General features: G+C 55.1%; 1 protein-coding gene across 1 annotated transcript in view; it reads right to left on the reverse strand.

Moving 5' to 3' along the window:
• The window catches only part of CHCHD6 (coiled-coil-helix-coiled-coil-helix domain containing 6), a 104,038-nt gene that overhangs the window by 62,395 nt on the left and 19,782 nt on the right, over positions 1 to 21,861 (reverse strand). Inside the window, exons 3-4 of the mRNA XM_018038406.1 lie at positions 21,559 to 21,631; positions 19,974 to 20,118 (exon numbers count right to left, since the gene is read on the reverse strand). Coding sequence (XP_017893895.1) covers positions 19,974 to 20,118; positions 21,559 to 21,631 — 218 coding nt within the window. The remainder of the gene's footprint in view (positions 1 to 19,973; positions 20,119 to 21,558; positions 21,632 to 21,861) is intronic.

Raw genomic sequence — 21,861 nt, forward strand, 5'->3', positions numbered from 1 at the left:
AGACTGGGGTGCCTGCCAGGTCTCAGGACAGGGCAGTGCATTTCCTGGTTCCTGTCTGCTCCCTACATCCTGGACTGGGGGGCGCTCGGGGGGATGCAGTGGGAGTGACCAAAAGCCCCCAGGAAAGCCAGCTTTCCCAGCCAGAGGACCAGGAAACGAGCAGCCAGGCAAGACAGAAACCGTCAGATGGGAGCGCTCCCATCTGACACAGGAACCACCGGAGCCCACACTCGCCAGGCTGGCCCCACCACCTTCCTCTGAGGGGGCGAGGGCAGGCCGGCCCCCTGGCCAGTCCCCAGGTGGGGAAGCTGGTCTCCACTGTCCCCCACCCCGCCAGGTGGTGTCACAGAGGCTACGGGGGGGCCTAGAGTCCTGGCTGCTGGCATCCATGCGTGTGACCAGAAGACACAGAACTGCCTGTGACAGCGCGTAATTCCCAGCGCTGACCCTGCACTGCAGCTATGGAAGACTCCATGAAGGCTACAGGGGGCCTTGCCCCACCATCGGTGCAACTTCCTGTGAATCTACAATTATTCCCCAAAAACGGCAAAAACAAAAAAGCCATACAAAGAAGCATGGCAGGACGTTCCAGGGAAGAGGACATGTGTTCTCATGGAGGTGGTCGTGAGGTGGTCGTCAGATGTTACATTTGCCAAGGTCGTCAAGCTGACACTTGGAGTGTACGGCTTTACTGTACACACGTTCCATCTCACTCAAGTTAGTTAAAACAATGAGCTATTTAAATACCTGCATCCACATCAATTCTAGTAAGACACATAAAAAAGTGATGGAAAACGGAGCTCCTTTTTCTATTGATAGAGCGCTGACAACTAAGGATGTAAAGGAAACTACAGATATGCAAGACGGCCATCTTGCAGCCACCAGCACATTGATTCAGACCAGAACCAGCAGTGGAGAGAGTGGCTCCAAGCTCTCATCTATGCACAAAAACTCAGGAAAAAAAAAGCAGAAACTCTCAGAGCCAACTAACAGCCACCAAGCGAATGCTGAATCGAGAAAACAGCAGCATGAAAAGAGCAGGAACGCCCAGGGGCACTCTCCAGTGCCCTCCCCATGGTTTCCAGCACAGGGCCCGGACCCAGGCTGCAGGCTCGCAAAGCAACCAGGCACACAGCAATGTCTGGGCCAGGGATAAGACACACGCCCAGGCAAGAGTTAGGAAGCCTTTAACCTGCCACATTGGGCGGGTCTCTATTCCCACACAAGCTGGCTGACTGCTGAAAGGGCTCCCCAGCACAGAGTCGATCTGCAAGGACTGGGAAAAGGCTTGGGTTTTCTTTTCCTCTTCTATTTTTCTGGTGTTTTTGGTTTTGTTTTAATCCTTTGTCATAAAAGGAAGTGTCTATCAGAACTATGAAGATAAGCTACAGAAACAGAGATTTCAGTGACTACACACAGAAGAATACAGTCTTTGCAAAAATAGTTTGGAAAAGTCATTAAGAACAAGGGAAAATCTGATTTCCAGAGTTACGACATGATCATATTCAAACGTCCAGTATTTAACAACAGCAAAAAAAAAAAAAAAAAACCTCAAACGGCATACACAAAAATTTAGAAGTTCAGCCCATTCAGAGGAAAATGATTGACAGAAACTATCTCCAACAATGGCTTCCTGGGAGGCTCAGTGGAAAAGAATCCACCTGCCAATATAGGAGACTTAGGTTTAATCCCTAGGTCAGGAAAATCGCCTGGAGGAAGAAATGGCAACCCATTCCAGTATTCTTGCCTGAAACAGTCCCACGGACAGAGGAGCCTGGCGGGTTACAGCCCGCGGGGTTACAAAAAGCTGGACACAGCTGAGCACAAGCACGATCCCCAAGGAAGCCCAGACATGAGACGTATTAAACAAAAGTCACTGAAATATGTTCAAAGAGATAAAGGGAGGCATGACGCCTAAAAATGGAAACCAGGAACGTGACAGATAAACAAAAGTGAGGAACCAACAAAAGGTGCAGGATCTACAAAAAGACCCCACCAAGAATTCTGTGGCTGAGACAAAGACTCACTGAAAGGGCTGAGCAAGCAGCAGAAAGAACTGACAAACATAAAGACAGGAGAAACCAAAGTAGTGAGTTTAGAGGAAGGAAGAAAAGTGAGCAAAGCCAGAGGAGCCTGGGGACACTAACACCTGCCTGAGGGGAGTGTCAGCAGGATAAGACACAGAGGGGCAGAAAGAGATCTGAAAATGGAATGGCCACAACCCCCCCAGCTGATGGGGTACATGAATCTACAAATCCAACACGCTCAAAAAGTCTCAAGTATGATTAAACCCAGAGACACCCGCACCGAGATATATTAGCATCACATGACTAAACAGAGACAGTCTGGAAAGCACTGACTTGTTACACACAAGGGATCCTCAAAAAGATTCACAGTTGACCTCTTATCGGAAACCATAAAGGCAAGAAGACAATGGGAAGACACAATTTATATTGAAAGGAAAGAAAAAAAAAAAAAACCTTTCAACCAAGACTCCTATATCCAGCAAAAGTGTCCTTCAAAAATGAAGAAGGGCTTCCCTGGCGGCTCAGAACCCACCTGCCAATGCAAAAGGCATGGGCTCAGTCCCTGGTTCAAGAGGATCACACAGCCATGGAGCAATTAAGCCCGCGCACCACGACGAGGGGAGTCACCACGAGAACCCCGCGCTCCACGACCACTGGGCCGGTGGTCTAGGGCCCAGGAGCCGCAACCACTCTGCCCACAGGCCGCAGCTACTGACCCCGGAGCCCAAGGACCCCGGAGCCCGTGCACCACAACGAGGGGAGTCACCACGAGAACCCCACGCTCCACAGCTACTGACCCCAGAGCCCATGGACCCCGGAGCCCGTGCCCCTCAACGAGGAGAGTCACCACGAGAATCCTGTGCACCACAGCTACTGACCCCGGAGCCCATGGACCCCAGAGCCCGTGCCCCTCAACGAGGAGAGTCACCACGAGAATCCTGTGCACCACAGCTACTGACCCCGGAGCCCATGGACCCCAGAGCCCGTGCCCCTCAACGAGGAGAGTCACCACGAGAATCCTGTGCACCACAGCTACTGACCCCGGAGCCCATGGACCCCGGAGCCCATGCCCCTCAACGAGGAGAGTCACCACGAGAATCCTGTGCACCACAGCTACTGACCCCAGAGCCCGTGGACCTCGGAGCCCGTGCCCCTCAACGAGGGGAGTCACCACAAGAACCCCGTGCACCATGACCGCTGGGCCGGGGGTCTAGGGCCCAGGAGCTGCAACCACTGCGCTCACATGCTGCAGCTACTGACCCCGGAGCCCGTGCCCCTCAACGAGGGGAGTCACCGCGAGAACCCCGTGCACCACAGCTACTGATCCCGGAGCCCGTGGACCCCGGAGCCCATGCCCCTCAACGAGGGGAGTCACCACGAGAATCCTGTGCACCACAGCTACTGACCCCGGAGCCCGTGCCCCTCAACGAGGGGAGTCACCACGAGAATCCTGTGCACCACAGCTACTGACCCCGGAGCCCATGCCCCTCAACGAGGGGAGTCACCACGAGAATCCTGTGCACCACAGCTACTGACCCCGGAGCCCGTGCACCACGATGAGAGAGCAGCCCCCACTCACGACAGCTGGAGGAAAGCCCGTGCAGCAGTAAAGACCCAGCAGAGCCAACATGAATAAATAAACGTTCAAACGTGAAGGAGACAGACCTTCCTGGTGGTCGAGTGGTTAAGAGTCCACTGCACAATGCAGGAGACACAGGTCCTAGCCCTGGTCAAGGAGCTAAGACCCCACACGCTGCAGAGCGACTGAGCCGGCGTGCTGCGATGACGGAGCCTGCACACCAAGACGAGAGAGTCCATCAGCCACAGCAAAAGAGCCCACGTGACGCAAGGAAGCTCGCCAGGTGCTGCAACTAAAATCCAACACAGCCAAATCAAGTAGCTTTTTTAAACAATGAAGGAGAAATTAAATTCCTGTGTGAACAAGATCTGAAACCGTTCACTGTCACTAGACTTGCCCTGTAACAAATGCTGCAGGGGGTCCTTGCAAAGGAGAGACACGAGAGGGTAACCTGACACTGGATGAAGAAATAAGACCTAAGGTACCTACAGAGGTGAACAGCAGGGAGGGAACACAGCTCCAGCCTTCAACAGAAAACTGGACTGAAGATTTATTGAGCATGGCCCCGCCCATCAGAACAAGACCCAGTTTCCCCCTCAGTCAGTCACTTCCATCAGGAAGCTTCCATAAACCTCTTTTCCTTCTCCATCAGAGGGCAGACAGACTGAAAACCACAATCACAGAAAACCGGACCACACCCCTGTCTAAGTCAATGAAACTATGAGACATGCAGAGTAGGGCCACCCCAGGCGGACAGCGCATGGCGGAGAGTGCTGACAAAACACGGTCCACCGGAATGGGACCAAGGGAACGGCAAGCCACTCCAGGGTTCCTGCCTCGAGAACCCCCTGAACAGCATGAAAAGGCAAAAAGATAGGACACTGAAAGAGGAACTCCCCAGGTCGGCAGGTGCCCAACACGCTACTGGAGACCAGTGGAGAAATAACTCCAGAAAGAATGAAGAGACAGCGTCAAAGCAAAACCACCACCGAGCTGTGGACGTGACTGGCGATGGAAGCGAGGTCAGATGCTGTAAAGAGCAATATTGCATAGGACCCTGGAAGGTTACGTCCAAGAATCAAGGCAAACTGGAAGTGGTCAAACAGGAGATGGCTAGAGTGAACATCGACATTTTAGGAATCAGCAAACTAAAATGGACTGGAATGGGTGAATTTAACTCAGATGACCATTATATCTACTACTGTGGCCAGGAATCCCTCAGAAGAAATGGAGTAGCCATCATAGTCAACAAAAGAGTCCAAAATGCAGTACTTGGATGCAGTCTCAAAAATGACTGAATGATCTCTGTTCGTTTCCAAGGTAAAACCATTCAATATCACAGTAATCCAAGCCTATGCCCCAACCAGTAACACTGAAGAAGCTGAAGTTGAACGGTTCTATCAAGACCTACAAGACCTACAAGCAGAAGCAGTTGACAGATTTTCTTTTCTTGGGCTCCAAAATCACTGCTGATGGTGCCTGCAGCCATGAAATTAAAAGATGCTTGCTCCTGGGAAGAACAGCTATGGCAAACCTAGTCAGTGCATTAAAAAGCAAAGACATCACTCTGCTAACAAAGGTTCATCTCATCAAAGCTATGGTTTTTCCCATAGTCATGTACAGATGTGAGAGTTGGACCCTAAAGAAGGCTGAGTGCCAAAAAATAGGTGCTTTCAAATTGTAGTGCTGGAGAAGACTCTTCAAAGTCCCTTGGACTGCAAGGAGATCCAACCAGTCATTCCTAAAGGAAATCAATCCTGAATATTCATTGGAAGGACTGATGCTGAAATTGAAGCTCCAATATTCTGGCCATCTGATGAGAAGAGCCAACCTACTGGAAAACACCCTGATGCTGGGAAAGATTGAAGGTAAAAGGAGAAGAGTACATCAGAGGATGAGATGGTCGGACAGCATCACTGATTCAGTGGATATGAGTTTGGGCAGACTCAGGGAGATAGTGGAGGACAGGGGAGCCTGACACGCTGCAGCCCACGGGTCGCAACGAGTCAGACACGACTTAGTGACTGAGCAACAGATACAAGCGACTGAAGCAAGGAATGAGAGCGGGGACTGACTCTGCAAAAACTAACAGGCGTGAAAGAAAGCATGCTCAGCCACCGCGTGCCAGCAGCTCCGGTGACCCAGAAGAAACGCGCAAACTCCTAGACACGTGCAAATCGCCTAAGCTGAGCCAAGAATAAATATAGAATCTCCAAAGACCTATCACAAGAAAGATGTTGAAGTCAGTAATCAAACACCTCCCACACAGAAAAGTCCAGGACCAGACAGATTCACAGGTGAATCCTACCAAACAGTAAAAGAATTAACCCCAATCCTTCCCAAACTCTCCCCAAAGATGAAAGAGAAGGCCACACTTTCCAACTTCTTGTACAAGACTAGATAACTCTGACGCCAAAGCCAGATAACAACATCAGAAAAAAAGATACAAGCCAATATCCCTTAAGAATATAGAAGCAAAATCCTTAACACTCAACAGTAAGCCAAACCCAGCATCACAGTCTAAGAATTACACACCATGATCAAATGGATTTATACCAGAAATGCAAGGCTGGTTCAACATGAGAAAAAATTTTCGATATAATACATGGCATTAATTAAAAACAGGGAAAACACATGTAATCATCTCAACTGATGCAGAAAAGGCATTTGGAAAAACCCAAAGCCTTTTTATATTAAAAACTCTCAGAAAAGTAAGGAATAGGTGAGCTCTTCCATTAGCTATTAGTTCTAATAGTTACAGCTATTATCAATTCTAAGGCTATTAAAACTAATGAACTCAGCAAAATTGCAGGGTACAGGGCCAACACTCAAATATCAGCTGCACTTCCACACACCAGCGATGAACAATCCAAAAATAAACTTAAGAAAGCAATTTCATTTCCAACAGCATATAAAAGGATAAAACAGTATGTAATAAATTTAACGATATGAAAGAATTATACTCTGGAAACTACAGAACACTGGTGAAATTTAAGTGGACTCAGCAAGTGGAAAGGCACCTGACATTCGTGGCTGCAGAGACTCAGTATCGCTGAGGAGTCAGTGCGTGCAGCTGTGCTGTCCTTTCAGCTGTTTGACTTTGCCACCCTACGGACTGTAGCCTGCCAGGCTCCTCTGCCCGCTGGATTCTTCAGGCAAGAATACTAGACTGGGTCGCCAGGCCCTTCTCCAGGGGATCTCCCTGACCCAGAGATGGAGCTCACGTCTCTGACGTCTCTTGCATTGGCAGGCGGGTTCTTTACCTCTAGCACCACCTGGGAAGCCCTAAGTTGTCAGGACTAACAGTTTAATGAAGATAGTGAAAGTCACTCAGCCACGTCCAACTCTCTGTGACCCCATGGACTATACAGTCCAGACCAGAATACGAGAGTGGGTAACTGTTCCCTTCTCCAGGAATCTTCCCAACCCAGGTCTCCCTCATTGCAGGTGGATTTGTTACCCGCTGAGCCACCAGGGAAGCCCAAGAATACTGGAACGGGTAGTCTCTCTCTTCTCCAGTGGAGCTTCCTGACCCAGGCATCGAACCAGGGTCTCCTGCATTGTGGGCAGCTTCTTTACCAGCTGAGCTACCAGGGAACAGTTTAACAGTACCCTCCTAAACTCCACGTCCATTAGAGCTTCAGGATGCAGCCTTACTTGGAAAGACGCAATGTTACGATGCAGTCACAATGGATCAGGGGGTGTCCTACATCCAACGTGACTGGTGTCCTTACAAGACGGACATACGGACAAAAAGACACAGGGGGAAGACAGTCACGTGAAGAGGGAGAGAATGAAGCCATGCCAAGGACATCAAGGATTCCCAGTCGACACCAGGAGGCAAGAGACGACCCGGGACAGACCCTTCCTCAGATGCAGCAGGCTCACCATGGCCCTGGGGGCCCTTCCACTGGTCTGGGAGGCCATCCCAGTCTGCGGTACTTTGTTACAACAGCATCCAGTTCAGTCCAGTTCAGTCACTCAGTCGTGTCCAACTCTCTGCGATCCCATGAACCACAGCACGCCAGGCCTCCCTGTCCATCACCAACTCCTGGAGTCCACCCAAATCCATGTCCATTGAGTCGGCAATGCCATCCAACCATCTCATCCTCTGTCATCCCCTTCTCCTCCCACCCCCAATCTTTCCAGCATCAGGGTCTTTTCAAATGAGTCAGCTCTTCACATCATGCGGCCAAAGGACTGGAGTTTCAGCTTCAGCATCAGTTCTTCCAATGAACACCCAGGGCTGATCTCCTTTAGGATGGACTGGTTGGATCTCCTTGCAGTCCAAAGGACTCTCAAGAGTCTTCTCCAAAACCACAGTTCAAAACCATCCATTCTTTGGTGCTCAGCTTTCTTTATAGTCCAACTCTCATATCCATACACAACCACTGGAGAAACCATAGCCTAGACTAGACGGACCTTTGTTGACAAAGTAATGTGTCTGCTTTTTAATATGCTGCCCAAGCCAGGAGAAATATCAATAACCTCAGATATGCAGATGACACCACCCTTATGGCAGAAAGTGAAGAGGAACTAAAGAGCCTCTTGATGAAAGTGAAAGAGGAGAGTGAAAAAGTTGGCTTAAAGCTCAACATTCAGAAAACGAAGATCATGGCATCCAGTCCCATCACTTCATGGGAAACAGATGGGGAAATAGTGGAAACAGTGTCAGACTTTATTTCGGGGGCTCCAAAATCACTGCAGATGGTGACTGCAGCCATGAAATTAAAAGACGCTTACTCCTTGGAAGAAAAGTTATGACCAACCTAGATAGTATATTCAAAAGCAGAGACATTACTTTGCCGACTAAGGTCCGTCTGGTCAAGGCTATGGTTTTTCCTGTGGTCATGTATGGATGTGAGAGTTGGACTGTGAAGAAGGCTGAGCACCGAAGAATTGATGCTTTTGAACTGTGGTGTTGGAGAAGACTCTTGAGAGTCCCTTGGACTGCAAGGAGATCCAACCAGTCCATTCTGAAGGAGATCAGCCCTGGGATTTCTTTGGAAGGAATGATGCTGAAGCTGAAGCTCCAGTACTTTGGCCACCTCATGCGAAGAGTTGACTCATTGGAAAAGACTCTGATGCTGGGAGGGATTGGGGGCAGGAGAAGGCGTTGACAGAGGACGAGATGGCTGAATGGCATCACCAATTCGATAGACATGAATCTGAGTGAACTCCGGGAGTTGGCGATGGACACGGAGGCCTGGCGTGCTGCGATTCATGAGGTCACAAAGAGTCAGACACGACTGAGGGACTGAACTGAACTGAACTGAACTAGGTTGGTCATAACTTTCCTTCCAAGGAGTAAGCGTCTTTTAATTTCATGGCTGCAGTCACCATCTGCACTGATTTTGGAGCCCAAAAAAATAAAGTCTGACACTGTTTCCACTGTTTCCCCATCTATTTCCCATAAAGTGATGGGACCAGAGGCCATGATCTTCGTTTTCTGAATGTTGAGCTTTAAGCCAACTTTTTCACTCTCCTCTTTCACTTTCATCAAGAGGCTCTTTAGTTCTTCTTCACTTTCTGCCATAAGGGTGGTGTCATCTGCATATCTGAGGTTATTGATATTTCTCCCAGCAATCTTGATTCCAGCTTGTGCTTCTTCCAGTCCAGCGTTTCTCATGAGGTACTCTGCATATAAGTTAAATAAGCAGGGTGACAATATACAGCCTTGACATACTCCTTTTCCTATTTGGAACCAGTCTGTTGTTCCATGTCCAGTTCTGACTGTTGCTTCCTGACCTGCATACAGGTTTCTCAAGAGGCAGGTCAGGTGGTCTGGTATTCCCATCTCTTTCAGAATTTTCCATAGTTTGTTGTGATCCACACAGTCAAAGGCTTTGGCATAATCAATAAAGCAGAAGTAGATGTTTTTCTGGAACTCTGGTGCTTTTTTGATGATCCAGAGGATGTTGGCAATTTGATTGCTGGTTCTTCTGCCTTTTCTAAATACAGCTTGAACATCTGGAAGTTCACAGTTTACATCCTGTTGAAGACTAGCTTGGTGAATTTTAAGCATTACTTTGCTAGTGTGTGAGATGAGTGCAATTGTGCAGTAGTTTGAGCATTCTTTGGCATTGCCTTACTTTGGGATTGGAATGAAAACTGACGTTTTCCAGTACTGTGGCCACTGCTGAGTTTTCCAAATTTGCTGGCATACTGGCATATAAACCCATATATGTGTGGCCAACTGATGCTGGGAAAAGGGAGAAAAACCGTCCAATGGAGAAAGAACAGTCCCTTCAACAAATGTCACTGGGATAGCTGGATGTCCACCTGCAAGAGGATGAAGTGTTACCCCTGCTAAGCTAAGTCACTTCAGTCGTGTCCGACTCTGTGCGACCCCTCAGACGGCAGCCCACCAGGCTCCCCCGTCCCTGGGATTCTCCAGGCAAGAACACCGGAGTGGGTTGCCATTTCCTTCTCCAATATATGAAAGTGAGAAGCGAAAGTGAAGTCGCTCGGTCCTATCCGACTCTTAGCGACCCCATGGACTGCAGCCCACCAGGCTCCTCCATCCACAGGATTTTCCAGGCAAGAGTGCTGGAGTGGGGTGCCATCGCCTTCTCCAGTGTTACCCCTACCTCACACCATACATGAAATTAATTCTCAATGGACCAAGGATCAAGACCATGAAATTCTTAGAAGAAAACACGGACAAATCTTCATGATCTTCTGATTGGAGATAGATTAGATGCGACACTGAAGGCGTGAGCAACAAAGGGAAACAAGCTGGGCTTAGAGAGTAACCCTTTATAGTGAAGGACACTGGCAGGAGGCCACCAAACAAACACAAAATCGCCTGCAGACGATATGTGAGCAGGAGCTTGTATCTAGATATATATGAAGAACTCTCACAATCATTTTTTAAAACAGCATGAAAAATGGGCCAAAGAATCTAAATAGACATTCCTCTGAATAAGACATATAAATGTCTGAGTAGTGCATTAAAAGACACTCAACATCTCATCACAGAAACGCAACTCAAGCCCACAGGGAAACACCGTGTCACACCCGAATGGCGCTCTCAAAAAGCAGGATGGCTATTCAAAAGAACAAAGTGGAAGCAGAGAAGGGTGAACGGTGGAGAGGCAGCGGAGGCGCTGGGACCTGCTACATGCTGGTGAAAATGTGCAATGGCGCGGCTGCTATAGAATCAGCCCAGTCCAGCGGCTCAGGCGTGTCCCACTCTCTGCGACCCCATGAATCGCAGCACGCCAGGCCTCCCTGTCCATCACCAGCTCCCAGAGTTCACTCAGACTCACGTCCATTGAGTCGGTGATGCCATCCAGCCATCTCATCCTGGGTCGTCCCCTTCTCCTCCTGCCCCCAATCCCTCCCAGCATCAGGGTCTTTTCCAATGAGTTAACTCTTCGCATGAGGTGGCCAAAGTACTGGAGCTTCAGCTTTAGCATCAGTCCTTCCAAAGAAATCCCAGGGCTGATCTCCTTTAGGATGGACTGGTTGGATCTCCTTGCAGTCCAAGGGACTCTCAAGAGTCTTCTCCAACACCACAGTTCAAAAGCATCAATTCTTCGGTGCTCAGCCTTCTTCACAGTCCAACACTCACATCCATACATGACCACAGGAAAAACCATAGCCTTGACTAGATGGACCTTAGTCGGCAAAGTAATGTCTCTGCTTTTGAATATGCTATCTAGGTTCGTATAACTTTTCTTCCAAGGTTTAAGCGTCTTTTAATTTTATGGCTGCAGTCACCATCTGCAGTGATTTTGGAGCCCAAAAAAATAAAGTCTGACACTGTTTCCACTCTTTCCCCATCTATTTCCCATGAAGTGATGGGACCGGATGCCATGATCTTCGTTTTTTGAATGTTGAGCTTTAAGCCAACTTTTTCACTCACCTCTTTCATTTTCATCAAGAGGCTTTGTAGCTCCTCTTCACTTTCTGCCATAAGGGTGGTGTCATCTGCATATCTGAGGTTACTGATATTTCTCCCGGCAATCTTGATTCCAGCTATAGAATACAGCATGAGAATTTCATGCTCAAAATATTAAAGATAAAATTCCCGCACGATCTAGCAGTTCCCCCACTGGGCACATACAGCAAGAGGCCCAGAGCAGAGTCTGGGAGAGACGTCTGCACCCATGTTCACAGCAGCAATACTCACAACGGCCAAAAGGTGGCGGCGACCAGACGTCTGCGCCAGGTGGATGAATAAACGAAGCAGGGTCTGCACACACAAGGGCTGCGATCCCGCCTTTAAAGGGGAGGAGGCTCTGACAGCTGCCTCCACACGGATGGCCCTTCAGGACATCGTGCCCAGCGAGGCGAGTCACTCAGGAGAGAGTAAGTCCTGTCTGTGTGACTCCTCACACACGGTCCCCGGGGCAGTCGGGTTCATAGACACCGTGTGAACAGGGGCTGCCAGGGCTGGGAGAGGCTGGGAGCGCTTGGTCACGGGGACAGCGTTTCTGTGTGAAAAGGTGACAAGTGCTGCAGAGGTGTGGTGGTGAGGGCGTGCAGCACTGGGCCATCTCCGTGGCGCTGAAGGCTGCACTTAAGAGTGGCCGACGGCGAAGCTTGTGAGACAGATGCTCTACCCCAGCAAAAGGACGATTTTAGAATGTGAAGTGTTATTAATAGAATAGAAAAGCCCCGGCTAGAAGGCTGGAAACAGCACACCACAACCCCCAAAGCACGACGCAGACTTCTACACCGCACAGTACCAGAGCAAGACCCCAGATTTCTGACCCTTCTGCGAGGGGGAAGGAGCTGTAAGACAGAGAAGTCTGGCCCACCTCAGCTCACCCGAGTAAACAAGCCACACACCCCCCCCCCCCAGAGACAAGGTGGCAGCGTGTGCCCCTGAGGTCGCAGCAAGAGGGATGCCAGCTCTGACCTGACCCTAGTCGTGAGGGATGACCACAAGCACCAGATCCAGGGACACGCTAGAAAACCCCAGGCTTGGACCCCTCGGCACCACCAGTGACATGAGAAGACGCCTGGCGCCAGTGGCTGTCCTACAGACGGAGGGACACCAGGAGGCACAAGCGCCCGCGGGGCAAGCCCGATGACCCAGCCTGAGATGCTCAGTAGCCAGCCCTCAAGGACGCGCCCAGCCTCCACGTCAGACGCAGGGCACGGTCAGCTCGCCATCGTCGGGGAGGAGAACGCTCTCGTTCTCAGGAGATGAAGTCCTCGAAGACGTGGATGAGAGAACAGTACCTGCAAGGACCTGACAGGACCAGCGGTCATACGACGGTCGACACAGGAGTGTAGGAAGACGACCCCAAGGAGATGACCCCATCATGTGGCCTCAAAGGAATGGTTGCCGGGAGCGGCCGGAATCAGAGCCACAGGCCAGGGAGAAGCTGGATGCAGGAACTCAGCTGCAGGGCTGGGCCAGGGCATGGAGGAGCTAAGCCACTGCAGAGCCCAGAGGAAGAGCAGGAACCTCCAGAGTGCCTGAGGCCACCCCGGAAGCCAGGAACGGACCTCAGCCCTCCCTGAACTCAGCTCCGGTGATGCAGCCAGGCAGAGGGTGGACACGCTGGGAGTGGGCACCTGGCCTCGGCCTGAGCGGGGTCAGCACGGCCTCCTACTGGGGCCTCCGCAGACGGCCACCTCCCTGCCCGGGAGCCACCACACACAGTGGCTGGAGCAGCGGAGCCAAGAATGAGTCAGCCGTGAACTGGCGTAACAGAGACAAGAGCTCACCTCCAGCTGGGAGGAAAGGCACTGCTTGGAGTGACCCCACGAGGCCCCCGGAAAGGCCCTCCCCACACACCGCCCTCTCCCCAGCTCGCTTCCCCAGAGGGACGCCTCGCCCTGCTCTGAGCCTGCAGCCAGGCTGGACGGCCGGTCAACAAGACACAGTGGAACATGCTCTGAGTTGCTCTGAGACATGAGATGGAGTTCAACACCACTGTGATTTGTGATGCCATTTGCATAATTAAACACACAGACAGGGGTCTGGGAGGTGGGCTATGGCCAATAGAGGTACAGAGCTGCTAAAAATAGCAGGCAGCTGCTGGCTGGAGGGGACGTTGGGTGGCAGCTGCTGATGGGCACTGACGGCCACAGGAAGACCTGCCAACTCACCCAGGGTCCCCTCTCTTTAGCTGTGCCTTTTAATCAAGATTTTAAAGTTCCCAACAGACATGAAGCAGCAGCTGCTGACAGCCTGTTTTACAGACGACAAACTTAAGGTCACAGCAGAGCCACACAGGGCTTGCGGAAGAGGCCAGCTCGTCCTGAGCTCCAGCTCAGAACCCTGCCAACAGCCTGCGGCCCCCGAAAGGCCTGACGGGGGGCCCACCCAAGCCAGCTTGGAGGTCGGCGTACGGCTCTGGCTGGGTCTGTGGACGCCACACTTTCTTTCTCCTCCCACTCTTCCTCCTCTTGTGAGTCGGACACTTGCCAACATGTAAAGGTTCCCATAAGCCCCCACGCCCAGCTCGGCACCCCCGGAGCAGGCGGCGTGGGGGTCGTGTGCGCTCTGGGAGCCCAGTCCTCCTGGGCAGCTGTCCTCTAAGCCCCTCGGAACAGGCTCAGGTTTCTGGCCCGTGCTACCGCGTGGAGTCCCTGCAGGGCGCCCTGTGTTTGGGGAGCCCCACGCTTCCCACCTGGTCCTGGAGATGCCCCTCCAGGCCATGGGCGAGGGTGGTGACGGGGTCTGCGTGTCGGGAACACCGCGGCCCTGGTCTGTCAGACCCCCAGTCAGGAGTCTTCCCAAAGGAGCCTGGCTCCTCCTCACCCCCACGGTCTCTCTTCCCGACCGTCTCCAGACGGGGCACAGCCTTTCTTTCTGCAGGCAGTGTGCCCAAGTACAACTGCCATTTAATGGAGGAAATCGTAGGTACTGTCTGATTTTTTTAAGGATTCTTACCCAAGAGGGAGTAAACAGGAGGAAAGGGTAGAAGCGTGTGACCACTGGCCAGTGTGCAGGCACACGGGGGCGTAACCCACACGCGCGGGATGCTGTCCGGCCTCCCGACAGGACACGCGAGGTCTCCAGGCCCAGGTCAACATGGGGCTGTGATCAGCTGAACCCAGGAGGTGGATGGGAGGAGGCCGCACCTAGTGGGCGCCTGCTGCATGCCCCGCTCCTGCTCCCCCCCAGGCCCCGCCCGCCCCTGCCGTCTGCTCTCCGCCACCCTGGAGCAGCAGTGCCCCCATCCTCCCACCGGAAAGCTGCCTGCTGGCTCCTTCACTTCCCCCGCCCAGCTCACAGGCCACCGCTCCACTTTCCAGCACAGCCACAGCCCCGCGGGGGGAGGAACACCCTGTGACTGTGCCAAGGCAACCAGAGGTGTCGGCTGCAGAACACAAATGCAGGAAAGGCATGGCGTTAACGGGTCATGTGCGCACACGACTCCCACCTCAGAGGGCGGAGCAGCGCCCCGGACCCCCGCCCTCCCGCCCCTGCTTTCCTCCTCCCAACACCCACCGCCTGCCCGTTCTCCAGGGGCTGCCGTGTGCTCCCCACTGTGTAACACATAGACCGCAGGGCCAGCGGGGACAGGGCAGCAAACCCATGTGTTCCCCACAGCCGCAGCCTCGGGGCCGCGCAGCCAGTGCGGGCCTAACAGAGCAGAGGGCCCTGGGTTCACAAAAGCGCTGTGACCCGCAGGAACTGGGTGCAACACAACGTCCAGGGGCCCCCACCTACGCCCAGGCGCCCTGAGGAGTGGGTAAAGAGCAGCTGCCCGCACCTGTGCCAGGATGCCAGCCGGCCGGCACCCAGCACTCGGGGCCCCCGGCGGGGCTGCTGCAGGCAAGCAAGGCGTGTGTTGGTGGTGCGCACCTGCCCCAAGAGCAGGAGTGTCTCACAGAAGCAGCCCTGAGCCTTCAGCCCCGTCCCCCTGCCTGGGACTCCAACCCAGAGAGCAGCTCGTGGAGGCTGAGGATCCTGGCCACACCGGGGAGTCACCTGGGGCCCGGCCCACCGCAGGGCTCTGGGTGGTGACCCCTGGAGCCTTGCAGAGCAGGGCCGCGTGCGTCCCTGCCCCACGGGCAGGGCACCCAGCCCTGGACCGGAGTCAGGAGGAGCTGGCCGGGGAGCCTGCAGCAGGTCACAGCACAAGCCCCAGGGTGCGGCGTGCACACCTCACACGTGTCATGAGCGCGAACTCTCACACACCGAGTTTACCAGCAAAGGGGCGCCTGCTTCTCTTTTCTTAGACTGATGGAATGTTCCGTTTTTCCCCCAAGTCATACAAATATATCTGCATTTAATGAGACAGTTGTGCCTACCTGTCAGGCCTAAATAATCAGGCTGCCAAAAAGAGAGCTACAGTGACTCAAATACAGATACACTGCAGAGTCCCTGGGGAGCCTGGTGAAACTACAAGATTTCAAGGAACGTGTAAGACACTTCCTAAGGCCACATGTGAGGCCCAGCCCCAGAGATGACCCCAGCCAGCACAGCCAGCCCAGAGCCAGGACACACGCCAGGGGCTTCCAGACACAGGCGGTGGCTCAGGTCCTCGGACAGGCCTGCCCCTAACTGGGCCCCATGCCCCCAGGGGGCCAGGCTGCACCAGGCGGGCTGGAAACCAGCTCTGCACGGTCCAATACTGCACAGCACCTCCTGCCAGGTCCTTCCACCACGCGCCAGCCGGAGTGGACCGTACGGGACTGGAGTCTCCCGCACCCTCCCCTCCTGGATGTCCGCTGGTCCGGTCCCTCTGCGCCTGATGTCCACCCCACGCTCACCCTGGTTCCAAGAACATCACTCTCCACCTCCCAAGGCTCCTTTCTCTCCAGACTTCCTCCCCAGACACCAGAAGACAACCACCCCTCAGACACAGGGACAGGCTGCAGCCTTGCCTCCTCCTGGTGGCCACACCCCCATTCACTGGGAGCTCCTTACCCAGGGCCCTTCCAAGAGACAGTCTGCAAGCTGCCTGCCTTCAGTTTAGCTTCAGTTCAGTCGCTCAGTCATGTCTGACTCTTTGCAACCCCTTGGACTGCAGCACACCAGGCCTCCCAGTCCATCGCCAACTCCTGGAGTTCATTCAAACTCTTGTCCATCGAGTTGGTGATGCCATCCAACCATCTCATCCTCTGTCGCCCCCTTCTCCTCCCACCTTCAATCTTTCCCAGCATCAGAGTCTTTTCAAATGAATCAGCTCTTCGCATCAGGTGGCCAAAGGATTGGAGTTTCAGCTTCAGCATCAGTCCTTCCAATGATACTCAGGACTGATTTCCTCTAGGATGGACTGGTTGGATCTCCTTGCAGTCCAAGAGACTCTCAAGAGTCTTCTCCAACACCACAGCTCAAAAGTATCAATTCTTCGGTGCTCAGCTTTCTTTATAGTCCAACTTTCACATCCATACGTGACCACTGGAAAAACCATAGCCTTGACTAGACGGACCTTTGTTGACAAAGTAATGTCTCTGCTTTTGAATATGCTGCCTAGGTTGGTCATAGCTTTTCTTCCAAGGAGTAATCGTCTTTTAATTTCATGGTTGCAGTCACCATCTGCAGTGATTTTGGAGCCCAAAAAATAAAGTCTGACACCACTGTTTCCCCATCTATTTGCCATGAGGTGGTGGGACCAGATGCCACGATCTTAGTTTTTTTGAATGCTGAGTTTTAAGTCAGCTTTTTCACTCTCCTCTTCCACCTTCACCGAGAGGCCCGTTAGTAGGCAGGCGCGGGGCGGGAGCCAGGCAGGGTGCGGCCTCCCGAGGCCCCGTCCCCTGCCTGCAGCTCCCACAGCCACCCCCCTGGCCAGCGGGTTCCAGGATCGCCCCCTCGTGGGCCCAGCACACGGGACAAGAGGGGCTGTGGGACGCGGCCCGGCTCCCAAGGGCACCGGACGCTGGTGTGGCAACACCCACAGCCGCCGCCCACCGTGGTGAGGGGGTGAGAAGCAGGAGGCTGGCCGGGTTCTCCCCGCCTTCCCAGACCCGCGCAGGCAGGGCGCCCGGACTCCTGGCCCCTCGAGCATAGGCAGGGCCCCAGCAGGAACCAGGGACCCGTCTGCGCCGAACTCTGCCGCGAACTCTCTAGGACGGAAACCCCTCTCCGGACCCGCAAAGCAGAGAGCGTCGTGAGGCATGAGGGGGTCTCTGGGTTGGGCTGCAAGGAGGCAGGACTCGAGTGTGTACCCACCCCCTCACCACCCCCCGAGCTGACACGAGGGAAACATTCTGTCAGCCCGAGCAGCCAAGCACCCGAGCCCGTTCTGTGCATGATCTCAAGACTTCACAGATGACCCAGGGGCCTCCCGGGCACGACCACCGCCCCCGAAGAGAAGGGCCTACAAGAGCCAAGTGGCGATCAAGGAGGACAGCCAGGGTGTAGGGCTCGTCCCAGCAGTCTGGCTCCCGGACACAGGCTGGCCACAGCCTCCAACACCAGCTGCCAGACACCAGCACAAGCTTCAGTTCTCCGCCCCGCAGTCCTGGAGACCCCGCAAGGCTCATCCAGAGGACGCCCGGCCCTCAAGCGTGCGCCCCGGAACAGAGCCAGCAGAGGCGGGAGCCAGAGCAGGGACGGAGCTCAGCACCCGCGCCCCCGCTCCGGCCCAGCGGGACCCCGCCCAGGCAGAGGACGTGCCTTCGGGGGCAGGCTCGCCCCACCCCTGCTCTGTGGGAGCTCCTCTCAGAGGTCTGCAGGTAACAGCTCCGACCACATTCCTGAGCTGCTTACAGATGCTGAAAGCACCAGCCAGGAGCCCGAAAGACTGGGGATGTTCACCCCTCGTGGCTCTGCCTGTGACCTCACCATCAGTCAGTCAAAGAACTGTGCACCAGCTGGTCAAAGACTCTGCGACTCCCCACCCACCCCCACCCAACCTGGCCTTTAAAAATGCTCTCCTGAAACCCTCCCAGGAGCTGCAGGTGGGGAGAAGCTGAGCCACTGCCCCTTGCTCCGCCCTCCCTGCAATAAGCCTGGCTCTGCTCCCAACTCCAACGCTCCCATTTGTCCCACCTCGCTGTGCTTCGGGTACATGGAGGTGGGGTCAGGAACACGCACGCGGGGGGACCACGCATCCACGCGCAGCAGCTCACTGCGGCGGCCCTGCGCACAACCAGGCCCTCAGAAGCAGGTTACAGACATGCTTCCCTCTCCTTGTCATTAGCTTTGTGAACTTTCCCCAATAACGAGCTCAACCATTCTCCCATGCAGAAGAGGACTAAACAGCCACGCTGCAGAAGCCAGCGCAACGAGCACGCTGGATGCCCGTGACGCTCAGCACCCTGGACAGGGACCCTCCAGCTGGGGCCCTCAGGGCCACGAGGCAGGGAGGAGCAGGGCCCAGCCAGCACCCAGGCTCCCCGTTCCCCCTGCAAGGACCCCAGGAAGGAAAGAAAGCCCTCTGCCCAGCTCAGGTTCTGCTCCCACCCTTCCCCTCCTACCTCAACCCTCAGCACACACTCTGGCACCACCTCAACTGGAGCAGCTGCGAACACAGAGCCACCTGCAGGTGCTGCGGCCTCGCTCCCCTCCGCGGGAGCTCCGCCGGGGCTCTGACGGCGCCTCTCTGCATCTGCTCAGGCCAAGCCACTGCCTGACCTCCAGCCGAAGCCCAGGCACCCGGAGGTGTGGGAGGAAGCAGCCACATAGCCTCCCAGAGGCGCTTCCCCTGGTCGGCGCCCCTGATGCTGTGGAAGCCCCAGGCCGGCCCCCATGCCCCAGGACTGCACATCCCTGGTTGGGCATGACTGGCTACCCTGGGCCCTGCACCCAGACCGTCTGGACCGGAGCAGGGAAAGCAGCCACCGGAATCCCACCTAGGGACATGCAACAGGAAGCAGTAAGCTCCCACAGGGAGCGGGGCCTCCAGCTGTGCTGGGAAGCGGACTGTGACCAGTGGAGAGCAGGGCCTCACAGGAGTCAGGGGCACCTGTGGAGAAGGTGGCCTCGGGCCCCGTGGGCTCTGCGCACTGGCAGAGGGCCCCATCCACCCAGACGTCCAGGGGAGTCTTCACTCTAAAGCTCCCCTGCATGGAAAGAAACCCACGCCTACGCTGGAGGCGGCCCCCCTCCGTGGGGGTCTCCTCTGGGGACGCCTGGGGCCAGTGCAGGAGGGAAGCTGTGAACCCCTCGTGCTGTGATGCCCACAGCCCAGGTGCGAGTCCACAGCGGCAGGCTGCAGTGCTCACCAGGTCTCCATCCCTGGGGTCAACGTTTCTGCTCCGTCCAAACCGATGAACCCTGTGTGTCCTGGCCAGCCCCTTCCCACCTGGCTATTGGGCTGCCCCGCCCCCGCCTGCCTCCACTGTGACAAAGCCCCAGCTATGGAACCCCGGCTCCCAGGCCCTAGAAAGACGCCCTCCCCACAGAGGAGAAGCCGTGACCTCCGAGCGATGCGGGTCCAGGGCTCTGCCTCTGCTCCCTGGACCAACGGAGCCAGGAGGGCCGCCTGGGGACCCGCACTCACCCGCTGGGCCAACCGCTGCTGCTCCTGGTCCACGCCGCCCTCCCCGCACCGCAGCGTCACGCCCCGGGGCTTCACAGCTGCCTGTCTGTCTGCTGTGGCCACACGGACCAGCTCGTCCTGGAGCACAGGCTGCTCCCAGTCACACCTGGGCCAGAGGAGGGATGGAGACGCAGATGCAGGCGCAGCTCACGCAGCTGCTGGGGCAGGCACGAGGGCCGACGGGACGCCGCGGCCGCCAGGGAGGGTCAGGCACCAGTGACGGTCCCCGGGGGCTGGGGGGACACTGCCACACGTCCTCAGCCAGCTGAGGACCCAGAGACCCAGCGCCCGATGAGAGATCCGCAGGGCAGGGGTCCAACCCCACCACCCAAGGCCCCTTTGGAGACGGGCAGGGGACAGCCCACCTCCCCGCCTCACCCCAGGGCTGCAGGGTCAGGAGCAGCAGCCTTGGTTCTCAACGTTCAGCTCTCCATCCTGAACGCGTCCCTCCCCTTGGACCTGTTTCTAGTCTCCCTAGTAAAATCCTCCGAGAGAAAGAAAAAAGCAGCGGAGAAGGTCTTAGAAGTGCTCTTTATCGGGGGGTAAACAACTCAGAGTGAAAAAGGCTGCAGCAAGTTGGCCCGGGGGGCATGGCGGGCATGAGGCCTTGAAGCCACTCTCTGCCGCATTACGGCCCCAAGACCGAGGACCAGACACGGTGCCTGCAGCAGTAACAACGCTCCCAAGGCAGGCACGGCAGATGCAAGAGAATTAGAAGGCTGGTAAAAAGAGCAAGACAACAAAATCTTACACGACTCTGAAAACTTAAGTCTAAACTAGAGGAAAAAAGACATTTGAAAGAGATAGTCCAAAATGTTAATATGGGCTGATGAATCTATGGGTGGCTTTTTCACTTCATACATATCCTAAGTCTTCCATTAGCACGTGTTACTTGAACGTTTTTTAAAATGCTTAAAAGAATTTTTTTTAAATTCTGGTCAATTGCTTGGAGGCCTCTGGGGATTAGGGACTGGACACTCTCAGAAGGTGGGTCCTTCTGAGATCATAGGATGGATGTGGCTGCGCTGACCTGAAGAGGGGACCGCCCAGCAGGGATGACCCGGGCCCCCCGCCCCCCGAGGGCAGCTGCCTGCGTCCATTAGAGGCACAGCCTCACGGCTGCAGACGAGCCCCTCAGTACCAGCTGAGGGCTCGCTGAGGCACACTGCAAGGACCCCACACCAGCCCCGGGGACCCTGAGGCCTGGAGACACGGTGCGCCCAGGGCCTCCGCCGCTGCCTGCCAGCCCTGCCCGGGCCAGGGCGCTTGCCAGGCTAAGGCCCGCGCTGGGGAGGCACCCACACCTGGAGCCAGGCCATGAGCGAGCTCCTCCAAACACGGCTGCACACACCCACAAGGCCACAGAGCCCTGCCCTCCCCCACCCGGAGTCTCCTCTCATCACACGAGGACCAGCAGCACCTAAACCGCAGGCCGGGCATCCCACCAACGTAAGACAACGTGAGGGACCAGACCCCCGGCCTCTGGGCGAGGAGACGGCACCTGGTGAGGAAGGCGTGGCCCGGGGCAAGCGGCTTCTCAGCATACCTCTCAAGGGGGTCCACCTGCACCCGCGGAGGCCCCCGGCCACTGCTGCAGTCCGGCCTGGGTGGTTTCGAGTCTGCAGGGGTGGACAAGAAAAAGTCAGCAGCAACCCACGGACGGAGGGAGGCTCAGCATCACTCGGAGAGGGCCCGGGGGGACACCCCTGGGTGGACACAGTCATGGTGGTCACCCAGGAAAGGGCCCGGGAGGGCGCCCCCGAGATGGACATGGTCATGGTGGTCACCCAGGGGAGGGCCCAGGAGGACGCCCCTGGATGGATGTGGTCATGGTGGTCACCCAGGGGAG

The sequence above is a fragment of the Capra hircus genome, chromosome 22 (genome assembly GCF_001704415.2).
Source record: "Capra hircus breed San Clemente chromosome 22, ASM170441v1, whole genome shotgun sequence".
NCBI classification, from domain to species: domain Eukaryota; kingdom Metazoa; phylum Chordata; class Mammalia; order Artiodactyla; family Bovidae; genus Capra; species Capra hircus.